Genomic DNA, 14,103 nt, shown 5'->3' with positions numbered 1-14,103 from the left:
CTCTGCGTGTCGGAGATGCACCACCAGGCCCAGGCCCAGCCGCCATAGATGTACTGCTTCGTGTCGGAACCGCAGCAGCCACCTGCCCGGAGAACAGAGAAGAGGCGTTGCAAAGACGCTGCAAGCAATCCCACTCCTGCCTCTAGAAATAGTAACTTTGAAAAGGTGGCAAGCACACGCACGCGCACACACACACACCATACTCTTCCTTCCATCTGTTTTTCCCACAACAGCAACCCTGTGAGGTGGGCTGGGCTGAGATGGAGGGAGGGAGGCTTTCATGCCTTAAGGTGGGACTAGAACTCACCGTCTCCTGGCGATTGGCCCAATGTCACCCAGCTGGCTTTCAGGCCTTAAGACGGGACTAGAACTCACCGTCTCCTGGCGATTGGCCCAAAGTCACCCAGCTGGCTTTCGTGTCTAAGGCAGGACTAGAACTCACTAGACCAAACAACAGTAATTGCCCCCCAACAGACTTGCCCCCTTTCTCCCCCATGTTCAAGGCAGCTGCTGGAATTATTCTGAGTTGGGGGCAACCTTTTCAATTTGGATGGGTGCAGAAAGTGGACCAAGAACGGTTGCAAAGAAGCTGGACCAAGGCAGAGTCCTTCTCAGAAGGCCAGCCAGGCCCAAGAGCCGTACTTCTCAACCATGGCCAATTAGATGGGTGAACTTCAACTCCCAAAATTCCCCAGCCACTCATGCCGAATGGGAATCCTGGGAATTGAAGTCCACTCCTCTTCAAGCATGCTGACTGGGGAATTCTGGTAGTTGAAAGCCCACCTTCCCTTAAAGCATGCTGGTTGAGGATTCTGGGAGTTGAAGTCCACCCATCTTAAGCCATGCCAGATGGGGGATTCTGGGAATTTATTTATTTATTTTATTGGATTTATAGACCGCCCCTCTCCCGAAGGACTCGGGGCGGCGGTGTACAGGGCAATTAAAACACAATATACAGCACATAATATACAAAAATTAAAATAAATTAAACCAAATAGCCCAAGCAATAAAACACGTTCTAAAATTTAAAATTTGGAATTTAAAATCTAAAACCCCAATCCCTCAGTCCAGGCAAGTTCAAATAGCCAAGTCTTCAGGTCGCGGTGAAAAGAGCGAAGGTTGGGAGCCATCCGGAGCTCCACAGGGAGCTGATTCCAGAGGGCAGGTGCGCCCACAGAGAATGCTCTCCCCCTGGGGGCCGCCAGTCGACATTCCCTGACCGACGGAGTAGAGGTGTTACATGGGAGTATCGGGAGACCCCCATCACAACTCGCGCGGCCGCATTCTGCACCAGCTGGAGCCTCTGAGTGTTATTCAAGGGCAGCCCCATGTAGAGAGCATTGCAGAAGTCTATCCGAGAGGTCACGAGCGCATGAGTGACTGTGCGTAGGGCATCTCGGTCCAAATAGGGCCGCAACTGGCGCACCAGGCGAACCTGGGCAAAAGCCCCTCTGGTCACAGCTCCTATATGATCTTCTAAACTGAGCTGTGAGTCAAGGAGGACAGCCAAGTTGCGAGCCCTATCAACGGGGGGTAACACCTCACCCCCTATAGATAAAGATGGAATAGAGTGGACAACCCGAGATGCCGGTATGCACAGCCACTCGGTCTTGTCGGGATTTAGACGAAGCCTGTTCCTCCCCATCCAGACCCTCACTGCGTCCAGGCAACCGGACATCATGGCGAGGGCATCACCGGGTTGATCTGGGGTGGAAATAAAAAGCTGGGTATCATCAGCGTACTGATGATACCCCACCCCAAAACCACGAATGATCTCACCCAGCGGCTTCATATAGATGTTGAACAGAAGGGGAGAGAGAACCGACCCCTGAGGGACTCCACAAAGGAGAGGCCTCGAGGCCGACCTCTGCCCCCTTGCCAACACCGACTGCGAACGACCCAGGAGATAGGAGAACCACCGTAAAACAGTGCCCCCCACTCCCAACCCCCTGAGGCGCCACAGTAGGATACCATGGTCGATGGTATCGAAAGCCGCTGAGAGATCTAATAGGACTAGGTCAGAGGAACAACCCCTGTCCTGAGCCCACCAGAGATCATTCACCAGCGCGACCAATGCCGTCTCCGTGCTGTACCCGGGCCTGAAACCCGATTGGGACGGGTCTACATAATCCGCTTCCTCCAGGAACAGAGGGAGCTGATGTGCCACCACACTCTCAACAACCTTCGCAAGAAAGTGAAGGTTGGAGACCGGACGGTAGTTGTTCAAAATGGCCGGGTCCAGGGCAGGCTTCTTGAGGAGGGGCCTCACCACCGCCTCCTTCAAGGTGGCAGGGAAGGTACCCTCCCTCAAAGAAGCAGTTATTACCACCTGGAGCCAGCCTCGTGTGGCCTCCCGAGCTGCATACACCAGCCAGGAGGGGCACGGGTCCAATAAACAGGTGGTGGAACTCAGCCTCGCCATGATCCTGTCCACTTCTTCTATAGTCACAGGATCAAATTCTTCCCAAGGTGGAATTGAAGTCCACCTCCCTTAAAGCATGCTGGCTGAGGATTCTGGGTGCTGAACACTGCACCCTTTCAGAAGCTGACTTTGAGGATTCCCAACATGCCACAGGAGGAGCACTCTTTCTCACAAACACACAGCCTTCGTGCAAAACAAACGCGGTCCCCAAGGGCTCCATCAACAATCTCAGACATGCCAGGCGGTGCCAGTGCTCGGCTTCTTAGCTCCCCTGTGGCGGAGGCGAGAGCATCCTTGGGTAGGTCTAGTTTAACGAACAGAAGGACGAGGGGGGACATGATAGCAGCGTTCCAGTATCTCAGGGGCTGCCCCAAAGAAGAGGGAGTCAAGCTATTTTTCAAAGCACCCGAAGGCAGGACAAGAAGCAACAGATGGAAACTCATCAAGGAGAGAAGCAACCTAGAATTAAGGAGAAACTTCCTGACAGTGAGGACAATTAACCAGTGGAACAACCTGCCTCCAGAAGCTGTGAATGCTCCAACACTGGAAGGTTTTTAAGAAGACACTGGACAGCCATTTGTCTGTAATGGCATAGGGTTTTCTGCCTGAGCAGGGGGTTGGACTAGATGACCTCCAAGATCCCTTCCAACTAATTATTATTATTATTATTATTATTATTATTATTATTATTATTATTATTATTATTATTATTATTATTATTATTATTCCCCATGTCACACCAGCTTTAGGGTGCTCATTCTGCCTTTGGCTAAGCAAAGGGTGCTCCACAGCCATCTTCCTGTCCCTTGTGTTGCAATGCAGCTCTCTGATGCTGCGACTGTCGTAAATATGAGTCAGTTGCCACAGCGTCTGAATTTTGATCACGTGACCACATGGGGATGCTGCAATGATGAAGAAAAGGTCACAAGTCCCTTTTTTCTATTGGGACTTCGGTCACTAAGTGAACTGTCATTAGTCGAGGACGTATAGAAATTGAAAAAAAAACACCAATTGTTTTCAAGATAAAAGCGATCCGTGCAGGCCGGATAGGAAGAGCCAAAGGGCCAGATGTGGCCCGAGGTCTGTAAAAACACCCAGGTCTGACCTGGGACATCTTTTGGTCTCGATCTCCACACCAGAAAGTCACCTGCTTTAAAAAAACAAAACAAAAGACCCTCCATCAAAAAAGAAGTTAAACTTCAAATCCATTATTGCCATCCTCTGGACATTTTAACCAGATAACCCTGCTTTAGTCTGAGAATGGAATAGAAATTAAATAGAATAGAATAGAATAGAATAGAATAGAATAGAATAGAATAGAATAGAATAGAATAGAATAGAATAGAATAGAATAGAATTATGGGATGGAATAGAAGAGAATATAGATTAGAATTATGGGATGAAATAGAATATAGAAATTATGGGATGGAATAGAATATAGAATAGAATTATGGGATGGAATAGAATTATGGGATGGAATAGAATAGAATTATGGGATGGAATAGAATTATGGGATGGAATAGAATTATGGGATGGAATAGAATAGAATTATGGGATGGAATAGAACAGGAAATAGAAGAACAGAGTAGAATAGAATAGGAAATAGAATGTAGAATAAAGTAGAACAAAATAGAACAGAACAGAATAGATCTGGACGGGACCTTGGAGGTCTTCTATTCCACCCCCCTGATCAAGCAGGAGACCCTAGACCAGGGGTCCCCAACCCCTGGTCCATGGACCGGTACCGGGCTGCAGCATGCCAGCAACCGGTCTGCACAACGTCCCATCCATGAGATGCAGGCAGCACACAAAACCACGCGCCCTCCAGGCCACAGAAAAACACGGAACCAGTCCCTGGTGCCCAAAAGGTTGGGGACCCCTGCCCTAGACCCTTTCAGACAAGCGACTTGTCCAGTGATGGAGTATCCGCAAGTTGTTCCACTGGTTAATTGTTCTGTCAGGAAATTCCTCCTTCGTTCTAGGTTGCTTCTCTCCTTGATCAGTTTCCATCTGTTGCTCCCTTTTCGCAACCGTCTGATGAGCAAAGTCAATGGGGGAAGCGGGATTTGCTTAACCACCACAGGATTCACTTAACAACTATAGTAATTAACAACTGTGGCCCACAAAAAAGTCGTAAATGAAGAGCAACTCATTTAACAACTGTCTCACCCAACGATGGAAAGTTCAGGCTCAATAAATCAAAAACTACCTGTTCACCAGGGGTCTTCTCACTTGGCCCTTTGATGGCATGCTGGCTGAGGAATTCTGGGAGTTGAAGTCCACAAGTCATCAAAGGCAGGGCTTTTCAACCAGTGGTACGGGTACCACCTGTGGTACGTTGGCACCTGGCAGGTGGTACGTGACCATCCTAGAAAAGTGGTACCCGGGGAGGGGAATGAGCTGAACCGGTGGCAGCACCGCCCAAGCCTGAGCGAGAGACGGCTGGAGCTGCAGGGCTGTCGGGGCTCAGCGGAAGCGCCAGGATCAGCGCCGGATCCAGCTGGAGCTCAGCACCGATCCTGGCGCTTCTGAGCCCAGAAGAAGCGCCGATCAGCTGGAATGTTGCAGCATCTCCAGGGTCTTGTGACCTACACTCAGATGCTTGGCAACTGATTCATATTTATGACGGTCACAGTGTCCCAGGGTCATGTGAAGTGACCAAAACCTGCTGCAACCACCCAGCAGACGTGTGTGTGTGTGTGTGTGAATAAAATCCAACCTCCCCCCACCCCACCCCCGCTGCCAATCCTCAACAGAAACGCTCACAACAATGAAAACCTCGGACAGGAGGAAGAGCGCCACCGGGCGGGCAGGCAGGTGTCTTGCTCGGCTGTGGCTTGGGGGACACTTTTTTCAGTGTCATTGTAACTTCGAACAGTCACTAAGCGAACTGTTGTAAGTCGAGGACTACCTGTAGTTTTTTTCTTTTTTCTTGTCATCAAATTTTTGACACCTTGCTAGGCGACTGGTGGTACTCGGATTTTGCCATATCCTAAAAGTGGTACAATGGGTGAAAAGGTTGAAAAGCCCTTATCAAGTTGGAAGACCCCTGCTGTTAACTTTCCTCAAGACTTGCAATACCTAGCAAATCAACTTAGAATGCTTCCGACCTTTTTCTCCAATCCGGCCTGTCCAGCAGTCCAGTTTCACCACCGTACTGGGATGCAACTTTGCAACTGCACCCAAATTTCAGCTGCAGCTTCCGTAGAAGCCGACCCCGCACTTCCCGTGCAGCAGGAATGGCTGCCTTACTGATCTGTCTCGTAGCTTTGCAGACAAGCCTGGGGGGGAAGGAATGTTTCTCAATCTTGGCAGCTGGCAAACGGGTAGACTTCAACTCCCAGCATTCCCCAGCCAGCGTAGCCATCTTCGATCTCCCACGGTTGAAAACTGTACCCCAGGTCCACCTTGCAAGGTCGCCCAGCGGCCTCTTTCCATACAATCCCGGGTTGTATAAGCAGAGGCGTAGAATCGAGATCATGCAAAGTATTAGTACCACTTTGTGAAACCCTAGTAAGGCCACACCCGGAACACTGCAGCCAATTTTGGTCACCGTATCACAAAAAAGATGTTGAGAGTTTGGAAAAAGTGCAGAAAAGAGCAAGCAAGCTTGTTTAGCATCAATCTGATTTATTTATTTTTTATTCCTCACTTTCTCACATTCTGGCAAAGGTCCTAATTTTCACTAAGATGATTAAAGGCCTGGAGACTAAAATATAATGAAGAACGGCTGCAGGATTTGGGAACGGCCAGTCTAGAGACAAGAAGGACTAAGGGGCGGGGGGGGGGACATGATAGCAGCCTTCCAGTATTTGGGGGGCTGCCACAAAAGAAGACGGGGCTCGACTTATTTTCCAAAGCACCCGAAGGCAGGGCAAGAAGCAGCGGATGGAAACCAACCAAGGAGAGAAGCAACCTGGAATTAAAGAGAAACTTCCTAAGAGTGAGGACAATTAACCAGTGGAACAGCTGGCCAGCAGACGTTGTGGGTGTTCCATCACTGGAGGCTTTTGAGAAGAGATTGGACAGCCACTTGCCTGAAATGGCCTGGGTTGGACTGGAAGACCTCTGAGGTCCCTTCCAGCTTTATTCTGATTAATTCACCCGGTGCAACAAAGCTGTCTGTGAGCTGAAAGTCAGCCACAATCCTGTACCCCACTACAGCAAAACCGCTTCCATCCACTACCAGCCTGACGTGACCAAACCGCGGCCAACAGGTTGCACTAGATGACCTCTAAGGTCCCTTTCAGCTGTTATTCTGCATCCCCTTGGTCGCCTGATCCAAATTCGGGCGCTTGGCAACTGGCTCACATTTATGACGGTTGCAGTGTCCCGGAGTCATGTGACACCCCCCCTTTTGCTATGCTGGCTGGGGGATTCTGGGAGTTGAAGTCCGCAAGCCTTAAAGTGGCCACATTTGGAAACCCCTGTCCAGCTCTCTGCTTCAGGAGCTAAAGATCTGGGGGGGGGGAAACAGCCGGTCCATGCCTCCCCCAAGGGCAAAGCAACCGGCCCTTTTCTTCCCAGTCTTTTTATAACGGCCGCGGGTCTGGCTGCCGTCAGACCGTCCTTAAAGGAAGCAGGCTTACTTTCAAAAGCTGCAGTAACTACACTGTCTGCGAAGAATGAGGCTGGGAAACACAACAACAGGAAACGGAGCCAGCCAGCTCGGAGGCCGCCCAGCAGCGCTCTCCCGTTTGCTCAGCCTTGGCAAAGCGGTCCACACATTCCAGAAACGATAGCCGCCTAAGTTGAGGTCCCCACACAGGGAGGGTTACACAACCTGTGTTTTGGCAACAAGGCGCAGAGTTAAAAAAAACAAAACATCCCTTAGCTCAGGGGAGTCTTAGGTTTAGCTTTATTAAATCTATATGCCGCCCTTCTCCCTGAGGACTCAGGGCGGCTCACAACCATAAAAAAGTTAAAAGATACAAACACAAAAATTAAAAGAGGATTAAACAATATAAGAAATAAGAACGATTTAAACCAATAAAAAACCAAATTTAAAAACTATGATCAGTCCAGGCCCGCTTGTTGGAACAACCAGGTCTTCAGGTCACAGTGGAAGGACCGAAGGTCAGGGGACGTCCGCAGCTCCGGAGGTAGTTCGTTCATCTATCCCCTCATCCAAGTCGTTAATGAAGATATTAAAGAGCACTGGGCCCAGAACAGAGCCCTGGGGCACCCCACTACACACTTCCTTCCATGTCCTCTACCATCTTCTGGAGTCCGTTTAAGCTCAGGCCTCCTGCTTCAGGGACTCCATCCAGCCACCTCCTTCTCTGTCGTCCCCTTCTTCTCTTGCCCTCCACCTTTCCCAGCATGAGGCTCTTCTCCAGGGAGTCCTTCCTTCTCATTAGGTGGCCAAAGGATTTGAGTTTCAGCTTCAGGATCTGGCCTTCTAAAGAGCAGTCAGGGTGGATCTCCTCTAGGACCGACCGGTTGGATCGCCTTGCAGTCCAAGGGACTCGCAGGAGTCTTCTCCAGCACCAGAGTTCAAAGGCTGTGCGACCCACTTGACAACGGTGGCAAGAAAGGTCGTAACATGGGGCAAAACCGCTTAACGACCGTCCCGCTTAGCAGTAGGTATTTGGGGCTGAGTGGTGGGGGCTTCCCAGGGCTGTGCTCCACAAGCTGCGCCTCTGCGCAAATCTTTCCAGGAGAACAGTAAAACAAGAAGTGAAAGCAGGAAGAGGTTTGGGCAGACCAGTTCCCCGGAGGGCGTCGCGTGGTGTCACCACACCCACCGAGAAATTCCAAATGGTAATTTGGCTGCGTGAACTTCCTTGAAGAATATTTAGAGTACTTAAACCGTGAAGAAGCCGCTCTATGATTCCAGTTTAACGATGAGTAGGAGAAAGTTCCTGACAATTAGAACAGTTATTAGCCAGTGGAACTCCTTGCTTCCAGAAAGTTGTGGGTGCTCCACGGTTGGAAGTTTTTAAGAAGAGATTGGACAACCGTTTGTGTGAAATGGTCTCCAGCTTGAGTAGGGGGTTGGACTAGAAGACCTCCAAGGTCCAACTCTTTCTTTTTCTTTCTTTTTCTTTCTCTTTCTTTCTTTCTCTCTCTCTCTCTCTTTCTTCTTCATCCTCTTTTCTTCTACCTTTTTCCTCCTCCTCCTCCTCACCACCACCCCCCCCCCTGAAAGTTTTTGGACATAGAATAACCTCAAAAGGGCAGCTTTGTATAAGTAGTCCTCGACTTACGATGGAGCAAAAAAAATATATGTTGCTAAGTGAGACATTTGCTAAGTGAGCTTTGCCTCATTCTACGACCTTCCTCGCAGCAAGTTAAGTGGATCACTGGAGTTAGTTAACACGGTCGTTAAGTGAATCTGGCTCCCCCCTTGTCAGAAGGGGATGACGTGACCCCGGGACAATGCAGCTGTCATAAAGACGAGTCGCTGGCCAAGCACCTGAATTTTAATCACCTGGCCATAGGGCTGCTGCCATAGTCTTGTGAAAAACGGTCATAAGTCACTTTTTTCAGAGCCGCTGTAAGATTCAATAAGTCACTAAATGAACTTTTTGTGAGTCAAGGGCTACCAGTAGCCACGGGAAGGGCAGCCTTGCATGACCGCAAGAACAGTCTCCAATTCTAGCGCCGGTCAGCGCATCACAGATGTGCAGGTGGTTGCTAAACAAGGCAGTTGCTCCGGGAGCCACACCTGATTTTACAACTGTTTTTGGCACAGTTGTTAAGTGAATCACTGCAGTCCTTAAGTGAATTTCAGTCATTAAGCGAATCCAAACGGACTGCCCTTGGGAAAGTGAATGCTCCAACACTGGAAGTCTTTAAGAAGAGACTGGAGAGCCATTTGTCTGAAATGGTATAGGGCTTCCTGCCCGAGCAGTGGGTTGGACTGGATGACCTCCAAGGTCGGTCCCAACTTTGTTATAAAAATTTTATTCATTAAACATGAACCTCAAGTCAACTGAACACTCAAATTGACTGGCACTAATGATTGACACGGGTTGCTGCCAGCATCCTAGGTCTCAACCAGGCATCTCCTTAAAATGTAAGATGTTCCGAGTAGCGCAGTTTTTTGTAGCTTTGCTGGAGTTATTGCGGGAAGCTGCAGTTTCTTGATGTGTTTTGCAAAGCTTTTGGACCTAGTTCCCAGTGCCCCGATGACAATGGGTATCACCGTTACGCATTTCATCCTTAATCGCGCAGTTTCGATGGCCAGGTCGCGGTATTTCGTAATTTTTTCCAGTTCTTTTTCTTCGACTCTGGCATCTCCTGGTACAGCGATATCAATCAGCTATACGCTTCGGTTATCTACAACTGAGATATCTGGCGTTTTGTGTTCCAAATGGCGATCTGTCTGTATTTGAAAGTCCCACAGCATATTATTATTATTATTATTATTATTATTATTATTATTATTATTATTATTATTATTATTAATCATTATCATTAATTAATTTCCTCATGTCTTAAAGTTGCCAAGGTTGGATACTCTTAACGTATTTTCCGGCGTATAAGACGACTTTTTAACCCATGAAAATCTTCTCAAAAGTTGGGGGGTCATCTTATACGCCCAGTCGTCTTATACGCCGGAAAATACAGTACTCTATACATTCTGGACAAACGTCCACTCTCTTCTTTAAAATCTCCAGCGATGGAGCATTCACAACTTCTGGAGGCAGGTTGTTCCATGGGTCAATTGTTCTCCCTATCAGGAAATTCCTCCTTAATTCTAGATTGGATTTGTCTTTGATGAATTTCCATTCGTTATGGGTTAACGGTTAACCGTTAACCTGTCCTCAGGTGTGTTAAATGAATTAAAACCAGATTTGCAATGCAAGCAGCCCGCAGGTGAGACCAGACACATTGGAAGTTGAATTCAACAGCTGTACTGTGTGTAAATGCTCCACTGGGTTGCATTTAATTGTTCAATTGCGGTAGCCAATAATTAACATATAGGTTTGTGCAGGAACAGCTGTGGCACTCCAGGATAATTGGACTTCTCAGCCAAGTCAAGCCAAGGAGGGGGGGAGCTGGATTCACTTAATGATGGTGTGATTCACTTAAAAACCATGGTCATAAAATTAGGCACAATTCACTTAACTGCCTTGCTTACTGTCGCAATTGTCATAAGTCAAGGACTACCGTTATTTTTTTTGACTCAGGCACCTCAAAATGTTAAAAAAAACACCTCTTGCACAGCTGCGAAATACCCACCGCCTCGTTGCCATGGCTTCGGGCTAAGTGGACCAGCAGCTTAACTCGCAGAGCTGGAAGGGACCTCAAAGGTCATCTGTCCAACCCTGCCAAGGCAGAGAGACCCACCACCCAGGAAAGAGCGCTTCGGAGGTTGTTTATCCGAGATGGGCCCAGTGTGGCAGCCTCCCTTCCCTCCAGAGGCATCAAGCCGGGCACTTATACAGGGAATCCCCGACTTACAATAGTCCATTTAGCGGCCATTCAAAGTTCATTCAACGGCACGGAGAAAAGTGACTTACGGCCGATTTTCACACTTACGACTGTTGCCGTGTCCCTGTAGTCACATGATCAAAATCCAGACGTTTGGCAACTGGCTTGAGTTTACGACGGCTGCACTGTCCTGGTGTGTGTGTGTGTGTGTGTGTGTGTGTGTGTGTGAGACGTGATCCCCTTTTGTGACCTTCTGACACGCAAAGTTAACGGGGGGGGGGGGGAGCTGGATTCACTTAATGACCGTGTCACCAATTTTAACAACTGCACTGATTCGCTTAACAACTTAGGTCGTAAAAATAGGGGCAAAACTCACACAACAAATGTCTCACTTAGCGACAGAAATTTTGGGGCCCGTTTGCGGTTATAAGACAAGGACTTCCTGTATTGGGAAAACTCATCCGAGGGGAGCTTTGTGGGTTTCCCCCCATTTTTAATACACATTAAAATACGCCGTAGTGGCGAATACCCACAAGCTCAGAGAAGGACCCTTTTCACCCACATTAAAACGTTTTACTTAGCGACAGAAATTTTGGGCTCGGTCGTAAGTCGAGGACCGTCTGTCATCCCAAGACCAGCTTCAGAAAGGGGACGGGTCATGAAGCCTCAGGTCCCTTCCCAAGATACAAAAAAAACCACGAATTCGGGGCCCTCACCGGAAGCAACCGCTCTGCCTCCTGCTCAGCAAAAAGGGGGGGGGGGGAAATCAAACGCAACTCTGATGAATGCATTCATTAAGATAAATCACATTATTTCCAAGCCCAGCGGCTCTGCTTATGGCAGGAAAACAAAAAACGAAACCCAGGGTGTGGCACCAGCAGCGGATCCCCACTTCCTTATCAGCCGCACGTATCTTACTCCATGCACACAAACACACAAAGATGATCTGCTTTTCAGAGGGGAAAGTGCTTTCTCTATAGTAGGTCGCCCTGAGGGGGGGGGACTGTTTTCTTCCCCCCCCCCTTTTTCGAATGATATTTTTGGTTTTACTCAAGAGAATTAAGGTAAAAATAACAACTCCAAATAAATGTATATATATATATATATATATTTACAAAAACATAACAAAGATAGCCCAAACATTAAAAAGGAAAGGGGAAAAAAACATGCATTAAAGGGCAAATATATGTATATGTGGCCCTGGGGTCTGTTTTGTGGGGCTGCCCATCTTACTCCCTGCAAAGACACCCCCACCTGGCAAGGAGAGAGCCCTCTGCGCACGGTCAGGAGCACCCTCGCCCTCTTGAGTTATTGCACTGGCAGCCCGCCCATCTCGCTCTCTCAAGCGGGCCGGATGGCTCTGATGGGGTCCGAGGTTGCCTACGGTTGGGGGGGGCATTCACCCCCTATGCGGAGCCTTCCTGCCCCCTCCGCCTTGGGAACCCCCCCCAGTCGAGGGTCTTTCTTCGATTCCGCAGGTGTGAAGCGGCCGGGTGGGCATCTGCAGAGCTGCGGGGGTCCCTGCCTGCCCGACCCTTCCCCAAGGGCATCCCGGGAAGGATGCACCCCCAAAGGAGTGCCCCCCACTTCTGCAAGACGACCAGCTGAGACCCCCCCAGAGGCCCCCTGTGGCGGGGGGGGAGACTTCGGAGGAGAAAAGGGGAGCCTGAAAGGCTCCGGGTGACCCCCCCACCCCAAAAGTGGAAGGTCCCCCTCCCTCTCTCCTCCCCCAAAATGGGGCGCAAGGTCCCCCTCCCCTCCTCAAAGAGGGATAGGATCCCCCTCCTCACCCCCCAAATGGGGCGCAAGGTTCCCCCTACCCTCCCCAGAGGGGTAAGATCCCCCTCCCTTCCCTCCCCCTCCCCAAAATGGGGCGAAAGTCCCCCTCCCCAGAGGGATAAGATTCCCCCTCCCCAAAATGGGGCACAAGATCCCCCTCCCCTCCTCAAAGAGGGATACGAACCCCTTCCCCTCCCCAAAATGGGGCGCAAGGTTCCCCCTCCCGTCCGCAGAGGGATAGGATCCCCCTCCCCTAAGGACCCGGGGGGGCTGGTGGGGGGGCAGGGAGGAGCAAAAGGGCCGCTGGGACCCCCGACGTCTCGAAATCGCCCTGGGGGGTGAGGGGGGGTGTCTCCTGCTTGCAAATCCCGAGGGGGGGGAGCGGCGGGTGCCAACCCAGCCGGGGACAAGGCGCGTCCCGAAGAACCCGCGAAGGCAGCTGCGCCGGATTCAGACGTGACGCGCGTCTCCTCCTCCCCCTCCCCCCCACCCGACGCCGCGTCCCTTCCGCACGCGCCCCCTGCCCGCGGGCGGCCTACCTGAGACGACGAGCGCCTCGTTGGGCCCCACCGTGTGGCAGTTCCCCATGGCGGGATGCGCTCGGCTCGGCTCCTCCGCCGCCGCCACTGCCTCAGCCCAGCGGGGAGCGGGCGGGGCTCCCGGCCAGGCCCACCGGAAGCGCGGGGCGGGCGCTTCCGGGCGCGCCATCTTGGGCGCGGCTGAGGCGGAGGCCCTGCGCTCCCTCTCCCGCCGGCCAGCCCGTCTCCAGGGTCTCCGTGGAGGGGGGCGGGGCTTCTCGCGGCGTTGCCCCGGGCCGAATTCACACGGCCGGCTGAGCCCAGACCCGGGTCGGCCGTTCCCGGGAAGATGGGGCGGCGTGCGCCATTAGTCCAAATGAAATGACGTTCCCGTCGCTCTCGTCCCGGGGGAGGGGGGGGGTCTCTGAGCCTGGCCAGTCTTTCTTTGAGGGTGGGGGTTTTACTTCCTGGCAGAGGTCTTGCCACCCAGCTGGGGAAGGTCATCAGAGCAAGAAGGGAGGAGGAGGGAGGAAGGAAGGAAGGGGCGGGGGGGGGGAAGGAAGAAGAGAGAGGAGGAGGAGGACTGTGGGGTCCTGGGTTGCTCTCTGAGCTGGGTGGTTTTTCTTGCAGACGTTTCATGACCCAACTAGGGAACATCATCAGGGCTAGAAGGGAATGGGAGGAAGAGGAGGAGGAGGAGGAGATGAGGAGGAGGAGGAGGAATGTGTGTCATCAGTGCTAGAAGGGAGTGGGAGGAGGAGGAGGAGGAATGTGGGGTCCTGGATGCCCTCTAAGCTGGGCTGTTTTCTTGCAGACGTTTCATGACCCAACTAGGGAACATCATCAGGGCTAGAAGGGAATGGGAGGAGGAGGAGGAGATGAGGAGGAGGAGGAGGAATGTGTGTCATCAGTGCTAGAAGGGAGTGGGAGGAGGAGGAGGAGGACTGTGGGGTCCTTGGTGCCCTCTGAGCTGGGTGGTTTTCCTGCAGACGTTTCATGACC

General features: G+C 51.0%; 1 protein-coding gene across 5 annotated transcripts in view; it reads right to left on the bottom strand.

Annotated features, from left to right (window-relative positions):
* FLOT2 (flotillin 2) overlaps positions 1-13,244 on the bottom strand; it is a 38,750-nt gene extending 25,506 nt beyond the window's left edge. For 3 of the 5 annotated variants that reach the window (XM_081338069.1, XM_081338074.1, XM_081338068.1), the window contains exons 1-2: positions 13,123-13,238; positions 1-82 (exon numbers count right to left, since the gene is read on the bottom strand). In XM_081338069.1, coding sequence (XP_081194195.1) covers positions 1-82; positions 13,123-13,171 — 131 coding nt within the window. In that variant the 5' untranslated portion in view covers positions 13,172-13,238. Of the gene's footprint in view, positions 83-13,122 lie in introns of all 5 variants that reach the window. The other 2 variants (XM_081338071.1, XM_081338073.1) reach the window with 2 other exon arrangements.
* Positions 13,245-14,103: the final 859 nt, after the last annotated feature.

This window comes from Vipera berus (genome assembly GCF_964194415.1).
Source record: "Vipera berus genome assembly, chromosome: 1".
Lineage (NCBI taxonomy): Eukaryota > Metazoa > Chordata > Lepidosauria > Squamata > Viperidae > Vipera > Vipera berus.
This window is presented reverse-complemented; position numbering and strand designations above follow the sequence as displayed.